Source organism: Gastrolobium bilobum, unplaced genomic scaffold (genome assembly GCF_033153095.1).
Source record: "Gastrolobium bilobum isolate Gb01-03AN ecotype WA unplaced genomic scaffold, APGP_CSIRO_Gbil_v1 utg16118, whole genome shotgun sequence".
Taxonomy (NCBI): Eukaryota; Viridiplantae; Streptophyta; class Magnoliopsida; order Fabales; family Fabaceae; genus Gastrolobium; species Gastrolobium bilobum.
In genome coordinates, this window is record NW_026899286.1 from 45042 (window position 1) to 63382 (window position 18341).

Here is an 18341-nt window from a genome sequence, read left to right on the forward strand (position 1 = left end):
TTCGGCCAAATGAAGAATAATGGGGAAGGATGATGTAAAATTTGTAACGCCCGGCCGCTTCAAGAATCAATGACTATCCCCACACACTAACACTGGACTTTTCAGCGTGCTTTATCCTCACTCGCACACTTCCGTTATGGGCTACCGAAAAGCAGATACATCTTGTTAGTATAGGTAGTACCAATTAATTCTTATAAGATATCCAAAACTGTGCAGTCTCATACCTGCACAGTCTTTGGGATCCCTCTCTTTCGGGTGTCGATTCGATTCATTCGTTCATGTAACCCCCCGCAGGAAGCCTGTCAGGAGCCGCCCCTTGTCCATTCGTTCATCACTCTCCGCCCTTGTCAGCGCTTGGGAAGTTACATGTCCACCAGCTTCCGCCTGGTTCGTCCTCGAACCACACCGTACTGGAAGAGAGGCCCTGCTCTGATACCACTTGTAACGCCTGGCCGCTTCAAGAATCAATGACTATTCCCACACACTAACACTGGATTTTTTAGCGTGCTTTATCCTCACTCGCACACTTCCTGGGAAAACTTCCCAGGAGGTCATCTATCCCAGAATTGCTCCAAGTCAAGCATGCTTAACTGTGGAGTTCTTCCGTTTCGGGCTACCGAAAAGCAGATGCATCTTGTTAGTATAGGTAGTACCAATTAATTCTTAGAAGCTATCCTAAACTGTGCAGTCTCATACCTACATAGTCTTTGGAATCCCTCTCTTTCGGGTGTCGGTTCGATTCAATCGTTCATGTAACCCCCCGCTGGAAGCCTGTCAAGAGCCGCTCCTTGTCCATGCCCTTTCGCACCGACGATCACTCCCCGCCCTCGTCAGCGCTTGGGATGTTACAAAATTCATATAATTGGTGTTGTGATGGTTTGAACCAAGTTTAAATAGGTTGTGTAATTGTGTAATGCATGTGAATTGGAAGATCACTCCCCGCCCTCGTCAGCGCTTGGAATGTTACAAAATTCATATAATTGGTGTTGTGATCGTTTGAACCAAGTTTAAATAGGTTGTGTAATTGTGTAATGCATGTGAATTGGAAGCAAAATCATTGGATATGTAGCTAGGTGTGGATTTAGGCCTAAAAGAGGAAATTAAAGAAAATGAGGTTAAGTAATGATTGAATGATGTTTTGGACGTGAAGTGGTGTTGTCATGGGCTTAGGAAGCCTATGGCTGCATCATGGTTGCTTGCTGCACATAGGAGGAGAAATCTTCCACACCAATGCTTCTTAGGAGATACTAAAGATTAGGTTTTGTTCTCTAGGCTTCTAGGATCATTTTTTGTCAAATAAGCTTGGTCTTTTAATACCTAAAACATGGTTATCTAAGCTTGACAAGGTCTTCCATGGCTGTTCTGTTTTGGAGCAGGTCCACAATGAAGAAGAAAGAAATTGGAAACCGACTTAATGAAGAAAGAATGGTCTTAAACTTAAAAACTTTTGACTTTGAATTAAAACAAATCCTATTGGTTGATATTTTATGAACTTTGACCTAATTTAATCAATTTTTCTAATCATAATTAAATCAAACTAACATCATTTTGAATCCACAAAATTCTCTAAACAATTTAATTATCACATTAAAATCAAGTTTAGGCCAAGTTTTGTCTATTTGTAAAATGGTTCCTAAACTTTACTATATTTATTCTTCGACCCACAATCTTTTAAAATAATTGCATATGAGTCCTAATTAATTTATTTGGCATGAATTGTATCCTTACTCGTATTGTCATGTTAATTCCATGATTAACTTGTCATTACTTATCATAAATTCCTTGAACATATACCTTCTTATTTACCTAAGTTGATAGTATGGGTTGTTATATCTCCCTTGATAGTTGTTCCCAATTATGCAGGGAATGGTGAAACTAGCAGGACCCTTTAATTCTTGGGGCCAATCTGTTCAAGAAATTACTGTTTTCCTGTGTAAGTGCTACAGTCTCGTATTCTTCCATCCTGCATTTCTTTGATAGTACATCCTTCATGAATATGTTGGCATCTGCTCTAAGGCATCCACTAAAGTGATGTTGATGTGCAATTGTTTGAGGAGCTCTAAAAATTTACTCAATTGTTTGTCCTTCTGCTGCTTCCTCGTCTTTTGTGGAAAAGGAACTGCAAAGATCTTGTCTGATCGACATGGGGGTACCACATACGATGAGGAGGTTGGCCGTTTCTGGTTCTTCTATTTGAAAGAAATGGTAGCTTTTGAGCGTTCCTGCTCAACAGTAGACATTGACAATGGCTCCCGTTACTTCTCATATCTCCCTAGTTCACCATAATCCTTATTTTATTCACCACAATCATCAGTAATCGGTTCTGAATTACTTGTAGTTTCTGATTTGTTCTGCCTCTCACTCGTTTCACCTGACCCATGAAGATTTGGTGCATATGCATCATTCCTTCCATCTTCCATGGCATAAGTACTGCTAGGATTCATCAAGATTTTCTTTCTGTGATGCCTGACCGCTGCCTTTGGTTGTTCTACTTCTCGTCCATTCCTTAGGGTTATGGCTTATACTTGTTCGTTTCCTACGTTACTAGGCACTTAAATGTCCTCAGGGAGCGTTCCTAGTTGTGTTGTTCTTAAAGAAGCAGGAATTTTGCCTAGTTATGTCTCAATATTTTTTATTACTGCATTATTTCTGTTCATAAAATCTTTCATGTAGCTTTCCAACGAATTGATGTGTTCTTCCTCTCTTGTTGGATATGAAGGTTTGGCCTGCCTTTATCTATTTTTGCTCATAAGACGAACCACTCCCTTGATTATTTTGTTGCTGGTGTTGTCTCTAAAATCTTTGATTGTTCTGTGACTTCCAAGTCTAATTACTGAAGTTTTGATCTCTCTAGCTACCCCTTGCCTCCATATGTTTGCACGCGGATCACCTAGGAAAAATCTCTAGATGATTGCACGAGCGCAAGGGCATGCATCCATGTAATGAATGAAAGTGTTATGTCCTGGATTATTATTCCCACGGAGAAAGTATCGCTGAATTTTAAATTAAATAAATTGCAATTGAGCTTGAATAGTAAACAGTAAACAAGAACGTTATTAGAAATGTTAGAAAAGAATGGAATCTCTTAAGGTTCATTTGTTCCTCTTGAACAACATATATCTGTTCAGTATATGATTGAGGATTATATCGATCCATTCAAGTTCCTCACGTTGTTATTCACACTAGTTCTTCCTTTCTCGGAAGGAACAACGTATCATAGAAATGAATAGTTAAGAATGAATTGTGAAATGCAGTAACCTAAATGTAACTGGAAGTACAATGTGTTTCTTTTGGATTTTTCTGTTCTTTATGTATTAGGAATGTCACTGGAAAACAATAACAAGTAATAGTAAAACAAAGGAACACTGGAAAATAAAGCAGGAACGGGTTCACTGTTTCCCCGTCAAATAGCTTTAACTTTGGCTCAATGCCTTATTCAATGAAATTGCTCAAGTCACTTTTCATTGCCAATGTTGATTTCTCAAGCTCTTGGGTTTAATGGTATACAAAATCACGCGTTCCGTTGCAATTCCATTCCCAAATTGTCTTGCACAAAACCAATTCAAGAACTTTGGTTGTTCCTTATTCCTAAAGGAACAGATGAAGGTTGCAACAACAACAACTTCATCCCCAACTCCTTTTCTGCAGTCCATAACTGCTTCTTTTCGGAAGTCAATTCCTTAAGCTATCTTGATTTCCATAAAAAAATAGATGAAGTAATTACACAAAACAACATAATTCCATTAAATAAGACGAGTTACAGTTTCAAGCTAAACAAATGGGTACTACAGATTCCCTATTCCTGAACAAATTTAGCTCATGCTGAATAGCATGGCCAAAAACAACATAAAAACTCCAAAAACCAAAATTTCCATTACAAATTACCGAAGCCTAGTACAAGAAAACAATAAAAAGAAAATGGAAAATGAAAAGAGGTTACTAGAGAACGAATGGAGAAAACTAAGAAATTGGATGAGAACGATGGTGGAGTGGGGAGATAGAAAAAGGAGGATGTTGATGGTGATGGTGATGAATTTTCTTTGAGAGAAAACCGCACGAGCACTTCTCTCTCTTTTTTCTTTTATAGCAAAACCGCACGAGCACTTCTCTCTCTTTTTTTCGGAGTTCTATTCTTTTCTCCTTTTGCTTCTTATCCGTCGGCTATAATTGGTCCAGCTGTCTCAGCCCTCTCTCGCTCTCGCTCTTGTAACGGTCCTCCACTCCCTTTGCTTGATTCTCCACTTCTTTGATTTTCTATCATGATTGCAAGAGTGGTAGTTGTCTTTCGGAGAAAATATTCTGCACATCTCTCTCTCTCTCTCTCTCCCTAATCGTCCACTTAATTGCATTTTTCTTATTTTAAACTCAAAATTCAGTAAAGTGACAGGAACAAGGAACATTTCCTAAGTAAGGAACGCTGGTGATGGGGATAAAATTTAGACCCGTCACCTTACAAGGTTTCACAAAGTATTCATTGGTTTCCTGATTGTTATTCAAATGATATCTTTTATTCAATTTACATAATTGATGTAATGGTTCTAATTGAGTAAATTATAATAGTTGTGTGATTGATAATAAGTGTTGCGGTGAAAGTTTATTGCTTTCTAATTTGGAGGTTTACGTCAGGTGTGCGGTGGAAATAGGAGCTATCTGTGAATAAGTCTTTTTTGTGGTTGTTGTGGAGTGGACCTTATAAATTTTAGAGAAAACTCTTTGGTTTTAGAGGGCTTTCACGTTTATGTTGCTAATGAAGGATATGTTGATTGGACTTTTGAGATATGGGGTTGAAAGAGGAGTTGGTGATGGTTGCCCTTGACTGGGATGCATTTTGGGACTTCACAAATGTTGCTGGTAACTACTTTGTAGAAGATAATATATTTGCAAGAGATTTCAACTCTCAATTAAGCAAGAGTGTGAAAAAACTGAAGTGATAATGATCAACTAATCTCCTAACTAGTAAAATCAGAACATAGGCTCATCACGTTTTGCAGCATATCAAGTTTAAATTAACAAAGAGAGAGAGAGAGAGAGGAAGCTCAAATGGGTAGCCATGGAATGAAGAAAAGAAAGAAAGAAAAAAGGACAGGGATACTACCATCGTTGAACAGATAAATGCAAGATTTGAGCGATATCATCGATTATTATCCTTTGAATATAGTAATGAAAGAAAAAAAATTGATTGATATTCATTAGGAATAAGAAATTTTTCTCTATTTAATTAATGAGATTATTAATTACCAAAAGAAAAATTGTTATTTGAGTTAACTATAAAACGGTAAAGGTTTATACTGACTGCTTAAAGAATCAAAATATAAAAAAATACTAAATATAAAAAATATTTATACATTTCATTTTTATTTATTGTTTTTAAATTTTTAATCCTTAACAAGTATGGGGATTGTTTTTCTTATTTTACATAAAAAATAATAATCTTCCTGCACTCACAAGAGAAAAAGAGAGGAGAGAGAATAGGGAAGAAAAAAAAATAAGTAAATTCCACATAAAATTTGTGTATAAGAAAATTATGTTTTCTTATACAACATAAGAAAAAATCCCCAACAAGTATTCCCAAAATCCAAAGATAAGAAACATTTATTTGTCTAACTGAAAGTAAATGATGCTAATTCTCAATTGAAGAAATAAAAATCATATATTAAAAGAATAAGTAGTAGATAATTAATAGTTAATTTACTAATTTTTTAATTAAAAAATTAAATTACTGACCTATTAGATTTTATTCCTTTTCAGAATTTACTTTTTCACGATAGAACACCAAAACTATATTGGCATGGTATGTAACAAGCGCTTAAGTTGACGAGTATCATCAGTGCACAAAAATTGCGAACCCCACATTTCAAAAACCACGCGCTGAATTCACTTTCTGGGCGCAATAATGTTGCTTCATGAACTTTATAATTGAACGTACATAATAAAGTTCCCATTTCTGAGGGTTGGGTAGTCGCTTACCTTTGTTCGGTTGACACAATTTCAGAGTTTTGTTATTCAAGACGACCCATGTCGTTTGAGGTACCAGTTCAGTCACGGTAGCGTTGAGGGAATCCATATATCCAAGAAAACCATAAACAATGCTTCTCTTTTGGTTACTAATACAACATCTTTTAAGCTTTGTAGCCTGAAGGCACATGCACCACTTTTTCAACTAAATTGTGTGTGGTAGTCCTATGATTGGTTACAGCTATACCCTATACATGCTAGTTCGCTTCAGATTTGACCTCGTCCAAAAGGGATCACCAGGAGGAAAGATTTAACAGAAGGGCAACACAGTGCATCCACATCCCTTGCATAGTCAAGCAAGGTTATTTAATTTTCCTTATGAAAGAATGTAGGTAACCGAACGAGAGAGAGAGAGAGAGAGCATCCCCATCCCACCATTCTCTACATCTCTGCGTAACACAAGAAACCCCATTTACGTGTACTGGCAGCAGAGGAAAGCAAAAGAGAACCCCCTACTGTTCTGCAATCACAAATTTTCCGATGATGCCCCCTCAAAATTGGCCAAAATATTTTACAAATTCAAAAGCATCATATACGGAGTCACAATCAACATGAGATAGCTAATACAGGCATACAGAAGAATTCCATGCAAGGACTCCTGCGCCAATTTCAGCAAAGAAAAGACTTAAGTGGTTGACTCCATAACTCCAAGAATATGCCCATATGTAAAACCTAGATTCATTTCATAAGCATCAGATCCTAACAATACTGCACATCAGTCATTACAAGGACAATTTTTTGTCATAAGCTCCTACAAACTTTTCAAAAGGCAGCCAAAATCATGATTAACACAGGCACAGATGAGATGCAGTGTCAAAACCTATAGAAGACACAACTTATGAATGTTTGATGGTTGATAAATAATGGCAAAAAATGGACCATAGGATGCTTAAATTTTATGATCCGAAGTGCATACTATTTCCTTTGGTGTTGCACGTAATGATCCGGCAGACATAGTTAAGAAATTATAGTCTGATAAAGAACTTTAGGATGCACCACCTCAAAAGCTTGCTCAAAGGATGAGAGTGCTCAAGACTTTATAAACCCCATATTTGTTACCCATACAACCAATGTGGGACTCCAAATCCCATACCTTGTAAATAGGTCCTAACATTCCACCATGCCCCGCAACTGGAAGACATAGTGGAAGGTTCTAATACCATTTGACAAAAACCTTAAGATGCACCACCCCAAAAGCTAGCTCAAAGAGTGGGAGTGCTCAAAGCCTTATACATTTGTTGCCCATAGTAGTTAATTGTGCCGCAATAGCGTCGCGAGCTACGCCGTATGAGCGTTGCAGTGCCTCGCCGCAAGAAATCGTGCCGCACCACACCGGAACGCAATAGCGGCCATTGCGATCGCATTTGCGGCCATATTGCTATCATAAGAAAAAATGTCAATTTTGTAAATTTAAATGTGTAACAGATAAAATTTAAGGGTTTTTTAGTCTATCTGCGTCTGTCTCTGTCACTTATGCTATCTCTTCCTTTAAAAAATGTTTATTTTTGTCATTATTTCTGTCATACATCTATTCTGCTATTTCCGCAACCGCAACCCGCTATAATGCTATAGCGTTTTTCGGGGTTGGCCGCGACATGCCGCAATCCGCATTTGATAACTATGTTGTTGCCCATACAACCAATGTGGGATGGGTCCTAACATAGTCAAACGAACATCTACAATCAGTGTGTCGGCGGAAAGAACATAAGTACCCATTTAGATATCTCAGAAATCGTACAATTTTAGGAGGAGGCTCACTGAAATATCTTTGCCCTTTGGATAAGAATATTTACATCACACGGCAAGTTTGTCAATAATATTAATAAATTACCTTTAGAGTTTCTACTTTCTTCCAACATAAGCTCCCAATTTTGACAAATCAGGAATCCAAAATGACAACTCAGAAGATCCAGTAGCAAACATAAGACTTCCAGGAGCCCACTTTATGACAGGAGGTCCAGTATCAGAAGTTGCACTCCTCCAACTAGCAACCTAGACAGGGGAAATAAGCATTAACATTTGAATAGCAAGTACAATTCACATTTACATTCCACAAAGTGAAAAGAGTTGTACAAATGTTAACCAAACAGGCTTTCGATGCCAAACTTGCGCACACAATATTTTTTTCAGGCATTAAGTTTCCGTATAAATGATTGGTCTGGTTGGAAAAACTATGCTTCAGTTTAACAGGTTTCGGAACATTAAACTGCTCGTGTTATTTTCTGGGTAATCAAACAGATTCAGAAGGAGAAAAAGATAGACAGAATGAAACTAATTTTAAGAAAAACATTAACAATGGTATTGGCTCCTAACTAATCAACTGTGATTACAGAGCAATTTGAGCTCTTTGTGCGTCCTTTGCATGGCCCCATGCATGGCACAATCCAAAATACCCTAGAGGTATTTTCTTGAATGGGCTAAAGGAAAAAATCAAGGCCAAATTGAAGTTGCACGTGGTAGAATCTTTATCGAAAATGATGAATTATGCTCAACCGATCCATGAGAACAATTGGGTATTAAACAAAGGAGGGGATTGCTCAAACAGTAATGGTGAGGCGGCATCTAGGAGTTACCCATCTTCAAAAGCGGCTACATATGAAGTTGGGTCTAGGCTACCTGCACGAACTAACCAAGAAGGATGAGGCGCAGTGATGGACATTGTAACCAGCCAGTTCAATGTTTCTTTTACAAGCCCAGAACCAGGGGTTCAAAAGCCTTTCGAATGCAGAATTTACGGATAAAATCAAGAAGGGGTTGTTTTTTAAGTGTGATGAGAAATACAATCCAGATCATGTATGTGATACGTTTGTGAATCAACCAAGAGAGATAAAAAGGAGATGAGGTCACCTGTAGTATGAGCCACTGATTCAAATTCCAGTATGCTGGGTAATTACAATAACAGTAGAAAAGTGAAACAAAAAGAAAGGGTATAAACAGAAAATAGTCTTCGGCACTGTAGACGGAGACAGCGTAATTAAGATTAAAAATAAATGCAGGTCTGAACGTTAGAGAGGTTCAGAGCTCTCCCACCAAGTCCAACCAATCCCAATCTTCCAGATGCCTAACCAAATGACACCCTTTTGCATTTAATGGGACTCACCCTGGCTGACATGGCTTCTCAACCCTTCTGCATGCAATTAGAGTGAGGTGGTGTTTCCACCCCCACTCGGACCGTGGGTCTTTGGCTGGGCTTGGACACCTGCAGTAGCCCACTCAGTAGCCCATTTCTTTCTTTGTTTGCCTCTCTTGTATACTTTCCAAAGTTGGGCCTTATAGTATGCAAGAACAAGCACTAACACATGAGGTTGATGGAGGAATGTTCAGAGGAAAGAGAGGGTGTTAGGCGGTTGCAGAAGAACTATTTTCTTGAATTTCACATAGAGAACAACATTCAGGGAAGAATTGTCAGCAGACCCCCAAAGTTATTTAGTTAGTCAGAAAGAGAGAGAATAACAGGATATAAATAATAGGAGGAAAGTACTACAGATTGTTTTCGGGAAAGGAGGTTGGGAGGGAGAGCCAAAACTCTTCAATTTCCTAGCGCTGGGAAAGTTAATTCTTTGTATTCATTCTTTTTCATCTTCCCACTTGATTCTTAAATCACATTGATTCAGACTTAGGGAGAAGAGTGATATTCAATAAAAGTTTAACTCTTTTGATCTGTTTTCTACTATTTTCGGTTCAAGTTCCTATTACTATATGATGGGTCTGAAAGTGAGGGTTAGTTAGTTAATTAGGGAATTTCTTCCAGAATATTCTTAGGGGATAGGATAAAATTAAAAGGGAAGGAAATGCGTGAAGTGAGGTATGCATGTATTGAGTGAATATCGGGGATTTGGGAATCTCTTAGAGCCTAGGATAGTTGGTTCTAGCGGTGAGTCGGAGTCTTTTGGTGTCTTGTTCTTGTACTAGTGTCTGTAAAAAGAGGCTATGCCTCCACTTATTCAATAAATTCAGTGTTATCAATTCTATATCAAAGCATCTTCGATCCCAGAGATGTTTCTGGTCCAAACCCTTGAGAGAGTGAAAACCATGGGAGGAACCAACAATTCAGAGTTCAAGGAAATTTTGAAAAAAAAAATGGTGAAGCCTTTATATGAGGCCATAGAAAAGATGGAGAAGCACAATATGCAATCAGAAAAAAAATTCGAAGAAAAAAAGAGAGTTTGAAGCAGCAGAAGAAGAAACCAATGAAAAAGAAAAAGAAAAAGAAGCGGCTGCAAGAGAAAAAGTGGATGTAGGGGTGGAAGAACGGCGATGTAAACGTGTTGATGGAGGGGGGGGCATGAGGGGGGAACCCAAGCGACGGCTAGAGGGATACTGTCGATGGGGTGAACGATGGAGGAAGTTGCGGCTTGCATTTTAGGGAATTAACACGAGAAGAATTCAAAGATGAAGATAAACAAGAAGAAAAAGACAACAATGGGTCACAAGTTTTGTTTGATGCGAAGGAGCGTCAGCCTCGAAATTTTGGAGCAGATAATGTTGGAAATGATGAGGAAAGAGAGGCTGTTAGCAGTAGGGTTGAAGCAACAAACGGGCGAGATGGAAAAGGGTCTATTGCAAGGAAAGGGCATTATACATGTCCAGCACTTCCAAACAGGGCTATCTGTAGAGAAAATAAAAAACAAGGCCCAATGTTTCTAACATTGAAGCGCAAAAAGGGACAGTTGGTTTGGGCCCAATTCGTCCAACACAAACTGGTTCCAAACTAGTGAGGTTGGGCCTTTACAAACCCAATGAAGCGATACTGCAATGATGAGCCAAGGAAGTGGAGGCGTGAGGCTGGCCAACAAAAAATCTAACGCTGCTGGAGTAAAGGGAGGATCGAGGTTTGGGTATATGTTGCGGGAGGAGTTTAATGACAAGAGACACAGAAATTTACGCTTCAAGAGCAATGCTCATTTTTCATGAGACCAAATATGCCAAAATGAGCACCTCCACATCATCTTGGTGGGTACCCACGAACTTGGGCTTAAAGGGGAAGAGCAGTTCTATGACGGTGAAGGAATGGAGGTTCATGGAAAGAAAATGGAATTAAACCTGCCAACGTGGTCAAGATACTTCAAATCATGGGACCTGGTGGAAGATCTCTCACATTATTTATCCTCTTTCTTCACCTTGAGGACAAGGTGAGTTTTGGAGGGGGAGTATTGATAGATCTAAGAGTGAGGGTTAGTTAATTAGGGAATTTCTTCTAGAATATTCTTAGGGAATAGGATAAAAGGGAGGGAAATGTGTGTCGTGAGGTATGCATGTATTGAGTGAATATTGGGGATTTGAGAATCTCTTAGAGCCTAGGATAGTTGGTTCTAGGGGTGAGTTTGTTTTGGTGTCTTGTTCCTATATTAGTGTTTGTAAAAAGAGGCTATGCCTCCATTGATTCAATAAATTCAATGTTATCAATTCTAGTTCCATCAGTATATAACTTAAGATATTTGCAATGAAAAGATAGGATATTTTAGAAAATTTCTAGTGAAAAAAAAAATGCCTGAAAAGTTGACACATAAAAGTGTCAATATAAGTAACAATATAAAGATTATAAATAAATTAGTTATGAAATGCAGAAAAAGAAAGAATGCAGCTCATCATACTTCTTTGCCACTTCGAACACCCCATGCATAGATGCTGCCATGTCCAGAGCCTGTCAAAGTTTCCAAGTGTAGAAATGTAAGTTTAGCATAAAAAACCAGCACAGGCAGTAAGCAGCAACCAACAGGATTACATACGTAGGCCAGGGGATTGAAAATATTTGAAAGAAAAAACAAAATGGCAAGATGCAAAAGTTTTTGAAAATCATCTTTTCGATTATAAAGCTTCATTCCAAAACACAAGGCAGAAAATAATACGGTATAAACATTAAACGTGCCATCTATCCAAAAAGCGAAAGGTCAATGTGCCAAAACCAATGAACAGTTGAGTTAATAAGTGAAAAACAATCAGAAAATTTTTGGGTGATCCGAAAATGCTTACCTGATATTACAAACATTCCCTCGGGGCTGAAAGAAGCTTCTAATGTGGAGTTAGATGAGACAGGTGTGACATTATATGTGGATAACTACATACACATTATTAAAGAGAACAATCATATAGAAAGCCTTTCAAAGCAGATATAAATAAACCAAAAGAAGTTAAAGTGAATGAGTTGAGTAGGTAAGATACAGACAAGTGTGCCACGAAATGAGTCAAGAACATGAATATGCCCATCTGCAGTTGTTAAAAGCATGAGTCTTCCATCATTACTAAACTTCACGACATTTGCATCAGAAGTATCTCCCCCAACAGAAAATATCTCAAAGGGACCCTGTATAGTAAATTTCACCATTTAGATTATTAGTGTATGTCACAATTAACATTACAAATTGACAAACCATAAAGCTATGTTTTATGGGCATTCTCATGTGGAATTTGCGAACCTTTTCATACTTGCGAGCGTCAAACATTCTAATGTATCCTCCAAAGGCAACTGCAAAGACAAGCCCTTGATCATCATATGATATAGCAGGCCTTCCTTGTACACGTAAAAGTCCCTATTTGTTTTTAAAGTAAGTAAGAATCCCCTAAAAAAGTTATATGATGTATTAGACACAAAAATATGGAAATAGTCAAGAAAATTTATGCAAATGCCATTACCTGGCACTTGTCGGCCCTTTGATCCCATAGTAAAACAGTTCGATCTAGTGATCCAGATATAAAGCAGTCTTTCCGAGAGCACAAGCTAAGCGAGACAACCCTAGGATAAGAACAAATAAGTTTTTTGTCATATAACAAAATAAAATGTACATGAGCACTATAGCATATGATTTGAAATTGGAATGTATACATAATGCCAGATACCAAACCTGTCATGATGGCCTTTGAAATATCTTAAGTACTTGTTATCGTGCAACGATAGAAGCCGCAAAGATTCTGGATTAAATGATCATATTAGTAATGAGTATTCAAAAATCTACCAAGCATATGAAGATCATTGAAGATGGAGCAGATAACAAACATACCATCCCAACCATTTTTAGAAGAGTAGATGACAGTTGTAGGATGAGAAGTGAAGCAAACCAGGTCAACCCCATACTTCTTGCTGTTAATTGTCTTCAAACATCTGGTAACAATTAAAAAATCCCAAAAAATTGTGTTGATGAATAAATACAGATCAATTAGAAGGAAAAGAAAGCTAGGCACCATATGCATAATATCAGATTTTAAAATGTAATCCTATGAAAATAATTTTAATTTTAATTTTAATTTTAAAGAATTTAACAAAATGAATAACAACATAATAAATTTCTTAGTTGTGCTAATTTACTCAACAATCTACATAACGATTTAGTAGCAAATGATTGAACATTTTGTAGTTGAATAAAACTGTAAATAACATCTGGGTCTGGGTCATGTTAGAAATGTTAAGAACCCTAATCTTGTACTAGAATTCACCACATCAAGTCATGATATAATCTTTTCGATAATATTAGAGGCATAAACCGTTTTGGCGAAAAAAAAGAAGAGGAGGAAAAAAAGAGAGCAGAATTATAAGAATGCAGCAAATTCAACAGATTTAAGGAAGATAAAACATTGTATTCGTCAATTGTTTAAATAATTAAACATATTTAAAGCAATAAATAAAATGGGGGCTTACGTTCCAGCAGTAACATCATACAGCCGAATGGATTCATCATCACTAGCAGTCACAAGATAACTGGATGCTCTATGAAAATCCATCGAACTAATTCTACCATTCTGTATAAATAAGCACACACAAAAACAAACAAACAAACGCAGTGAGAAAAACATGGTACGAACTGTGAACTTATGCTAAATTGTTTTCCTTGGACGAAGAACAAAATTTATTGTTAGAGAATCGAGTGTTGTCCCCAAAAAATTGGAACTGTTCGCCTGTGCCCTAACGGTATAAATGCTCACATAGTCTTTGAAGGCCATTCCTACTTCCATACTCTGAAGAATTTCTTCACTCAGCTCCAAAGACACTTTCTCTTCTCTCTCCGTTTGGGTCCCTGCAAACACTCAAAACGTAAGAAAACCGGGGTAAAAACAAAACAGAACAAAGCTATAACTTCTAAAACCAAGAACAATTTTTAATTACCACCCATTTTAACCGAGCTTCGTCTTCGTATCTGAAGAACTTGGGAAGAATTTTGTGGAATATGAGCGTGATTGTGACCGACCACAAATACGAATAAACCTTAATCCAACAACTGACGTCTTCGCTGGGATTATGTATTCTAAGAAGCTAACTTGTATTTACGTAATTCAAGAGTTTTCTTTTCAACACACCTATTGATTTTACGTAATTCATTTTTTATTTTTTATTTTATTTTTTAAGTTACAGAGAATAGAACACACAACCACACACCCTATTACACACATGACACACCCACACCACTAGGCTAGCCCTAGTGGATATATATATATATTTTTTTTTATAAATGAGTGGCCTCATATATAATTATGACTACGGTAAACAAAGTTCTTTATTTACTTATGGGGTCATTTTTCTACAATTAATGTAGATAATTCATTTATATTGAATCAAAAATGATATTATTTTGGAACAAAAATAAAAATATTTTTATAATTATAATCTATTTCTGGATTATAATAGTCTTTCTTATTACAATTTGTTATTCTTTCAACTCAAAACGACATCGTTTTGAGAGTAAATATAAATAACTTATCTATATTTACAATAGAAACATTGAAGCCTTTATTTATATGTAGAAATAGGATATTGTTATTATGAATTAGTGTTACTAATTTAACTTTCTAAAAACCTTATTTTTTTCCTATATTTTATATTTTAAATTTATTTTCTCTTTTATATGATTATGATTCCACATATTTAATGCTTTCACGTTAAATATGAGAAATCATAACCATACAAAGATGAAAATAAATCGTCAAATCAACATAATCAATCTAGTGGTAAAAGAAACTGGTAATGATAACACTAATTGATAGTAACAATATCTTATCTTATATATATATATATATATATATATATATATATATATATATATATTGATTACAGGATATGAAGTTGAATATTGTTTTGAAAACAGAAAGCAATTGTAGGCATAAAGCAAATGGTATTTATAATTTTCATTTTGTAATATTTAAATTTAATTAAATATTTTTGATATTTAAAAAAAGCTTTATAGACCTATTGAGATAACACCAGCACCATGGACAAACTAATTCATGTTTATATAAACAGAAAAATATTTCTGCAGTCTGCAAATAAATTATATACATTTATTCTCAAAACGACGTTGTTTTAGGATTAAAAAATTAAAAAATTTAATTATAAAAACTACAATAACCCTGAAATAAATTAAAATTACAAAATTACCACGATTTTCGCCCCAAAACGACGTCGTATTGGGCTTACTGCAGATAACTTATCTGTAGTAACTGCAGAAAAAGCAAACCCTTATAAAAATTTGGTTCAATTTTTATCTATAAAACGTAAATTTATAAAAATAAATATTATAATAGGAATAAAATTTAGGAAAAGTATTTCTCCTGTCACTGAAGATAAAGTTATCTGCAGTGAGCTCAAAACGACGTCGTTTTAGAGTTATAAGATTAAAAAAGTATAATGATAAAGACTAATATAACCCTGCAATATATTACAATTACAAAAACACCTTGATTTTTGTCCCAAAACAACGTCGTTTTTGGCTCATCGAAGATAACTTATCTCCATTGACTGGAGAAATCCTTTACTCATAAAATCTATGTTTACGTATTATATATATAATAATTTATAATTTATTTAGAATTTAAATTTATAAATTAATATATTTTAATAATTTTATTTAAAATAAACTTATATTTGAGATATTTTTATACACGAAGTGAGATAAAATTTATACACAAAGTAGATAACTATGATGCACCGACACCGACACGGGACACGACACGATACGACACGCCGACATGTTAATTCTAAAAAATATCATATTTTGACACGTTTAGACACGTTTTGATATTAAATAATTTTTTGAAGATATATAATATAATTTATATTTAATACATAAAACAGTCTATAATAAGTCATATAACCAATCAAATATTCAAATTTCATAACATAAATAGCAAAAGTAATTTTTTATACCTTGTTAATTTTTTATGTCAAATTCCTTATCAGAAAAAAAATTGACGTATAAATTAATTTTTTGTTTTTAGTTAATAAAATAAAATATAGACCTTAAAAAAAAAGTGTCGAATGTGTGTCGAAGCGTTGACTTCGTGTCGGAAAAAGTTGACCGTGTGTCGAAAACATGTGTCGGAGCGTGTTGAAAAGTTGACCGTGTGTCCCAAAATATTGACCGCATGTCGGACGTGTGTCAGAGCGTGTCAGCGTCCGACACGTGTCCAACACGTAAATTTAAAAAAAAAAAAAAAAGACGTGTCTGTGTATTGTAGGTAGATAAAGCAAACAAATTGACAAATTATTGAAATGGGAATTCGTAATAATAAAGGTTAAGTGAATTGATGACAAGAAGCATACGATCACAACATCTGATAACAACGAAAGTGAAAAAGTAAATCGAATTTAAATCAAAGGGAAACGAAAAAAGATAAGCGGTCGATAATCCTAACATAAGCAATTATGATTAATCTTTCTCAATCTTCATGGCCTTAGTTGATTTCAAACATGTTGGTCCGGATAAACTCAAGAGGGGGTGAATTGAGTTTTATAAAAATATTTTACTAATTAAAAATTAACTCAAAGCAATAAATCAGGATAAGGATAGAGAAATATTATCACAATAGTTTTTACGTGAAAAAATCCAAAAGGAAAAAAAAACCATGTGCCTTAATATCGAATACCAAAATTCGACGGGTAACTCCGCTATGAAACTTGAGTACAAGGAGCTATCTAGTATCCTAGTTTTCTAATCTACCCCTTACACAAATTCTCACCTAGTGTCCTAGTTTTCCAGTACGAAATCCTAACCCTTTAGGATTCCAAAACCCTATCACACACAAGAGTTCTCAAGTCACTCTCAATTTCCAAGAAAAATAGATATGTTGGTATCCCAGTTTTCCAGCACAATAACTGGTTTCCAAGTTTCGCAGTAAAAACCTTCAAAAAGGTCAAGAAGAAAAATACAATTAAAGTGATTTACATCAGTGCTTCTTTTCTTCAAGTATATAAGTAATCTGAATCCTATGGAGAAATATTCACTTTGCCATGCTATGAATGTATGAATGATTGTTGTTGAGAAAACTCTTCAATTGATGCACAAGAAAGAATCCTAATATTGAAAATTTAATTCTCTCTCTTCTCTCTTGTATATTTTTGTCTTATGAATATTGTATTTTCTCTTCTCATGAATATTGTATTTTCAATATTGTGTTTTCTCCTTTCATGAATAATATGCAATGAGCTCTATTTATAATAATAATATTTTCTCTATCCTAAAAGCTCAAAAAGTATAATATTTAAATTTGAAATCTTTTCCAAAATCTAACCAGAAATCTTTTACCCTTAAATGAAATTTTAAATGCAATTTTCAAAAATAAATTTTTTTATTTTTTTCAAATAAAAAATATGTAAACCTAAAATATCTTAATCTATTATGTAATGCAATTCTAATCTAAATTTTTGGCAAATAATATTTTATTTCTCTTACATGAAATCTAAAAAGAGAAAATCGATCCTAAAATTTACTTGATTCCATGTTTTTCTCTCTCTTCACGATATCTTCCACATATTCTCTAATCTTTATACAATCTTCAATTATCTTGAATACTATTTCAAATTAGAATAAATATTATTCTGAAATCTCAAACAATCAACTCATTAGTAATTTCAACCCAATAAATTATTATAAAATGAATTAACATTAAATTGATTGTAATCATCAAAACATATTTTAAAACAATTAAACAATTGGGTATAATAAATATCAAACAATTTCTCCCTTTTTGATGATGACAAACAATTTATGCCATGTACCAAGAAAAACTAATTCATCACAGATATAACATAATGCTTAATGATGATTGCATGAACACTATTTTTCCTGACTTTGTTAAGCTACAACTAAATTATTATCACAAAATATTACATCCATTTTCTTCCTTTTGGCATCAATGAAAAGATAAAGAGTAAACACTCAAAATAATGAAGCAAAGATATCAAGGTAGCATGAATAGGGAGTAATAGTTCAATAATGAAAAAAAGTAAAGAATAAGAATCTAGAAAATGATGAAAGCCAACAAGGGAAAACATTCCAAAGCATATACAATAACAATGCAGTAATTTGTCTTTACGCTCAACTTTAGAATCACTTTTGTTT

General features: G+C 35.0%; 1 protein-coding gene across 4 annotated transcripts; it reads right to left on the reverse strand.

Annotated features, from left to right (window-relative positions):
* Window positions 1-5818: 5818 nt before the first annotated feature.
* LOC133289231 (protein ANTHESIS POMOTING FACTOR 1) lies at window positions 5819-14236 on the reverse strand. Of its 4 annotated transcripts, none has more exons than XM_061487131.1 (12): window positions 14114-14236; window positions 13933-14024; window positions 13649-13749; window positions 13014-13114; window positions 12858-12924; window positions 12649-12748; window positions 12432-12545; window positions 12182-12319; window positions 11989-12073; window positions 11610-11659; window positions 7847-8007; window positions 5819-6613 (listed from the first exon to the last, which is right to left on the reverse strand). In XM_061487131.1, the coding sequence occupies exons 1-11, from the start codon at window positions 14118-14120 to the stop codon at window positions 7858-7860; spliced, it is 1005 nt and encodes a 334-aa protein (XP_061343115.1). In that variant the 5' UTR covers window positions 14121-14236; the 3' UTR covers window positions 5819-6613; window positions 7847-7857. The 4 variants fall into 4 exon arrangements, with proteins under 4 accessions (XP_061343115.1, XP_061343114.1, XP_061343116.1 ...); XM_061487130.1 differs by having other exon boundaries at window positions 5819-6687; XM_061487132.1 differs by having other exon boundaries at window positions 5820-6475.
* Window positions 14237-18341: the final 4105 nt, after the last annotated feature.

Coding starts and splice junctions, on each gene's coding strand:
- LOC133289231 (XM_061487131.1), bottom strand. Junction 13,115..13,648: donor TATGATGTTACTGCTGGAAC/GTAAGCCCCCAT, acceptor AATTGTTACCAG/ATGTTTGAAGACAATTAACA. Junction 12,925..13,013: donor TTCTAAAAATGGTTGGGATG/GTATGTTTGTTA, acceptor CATTTAATCCAG/AATCTTTGCGGCTTCTATCG.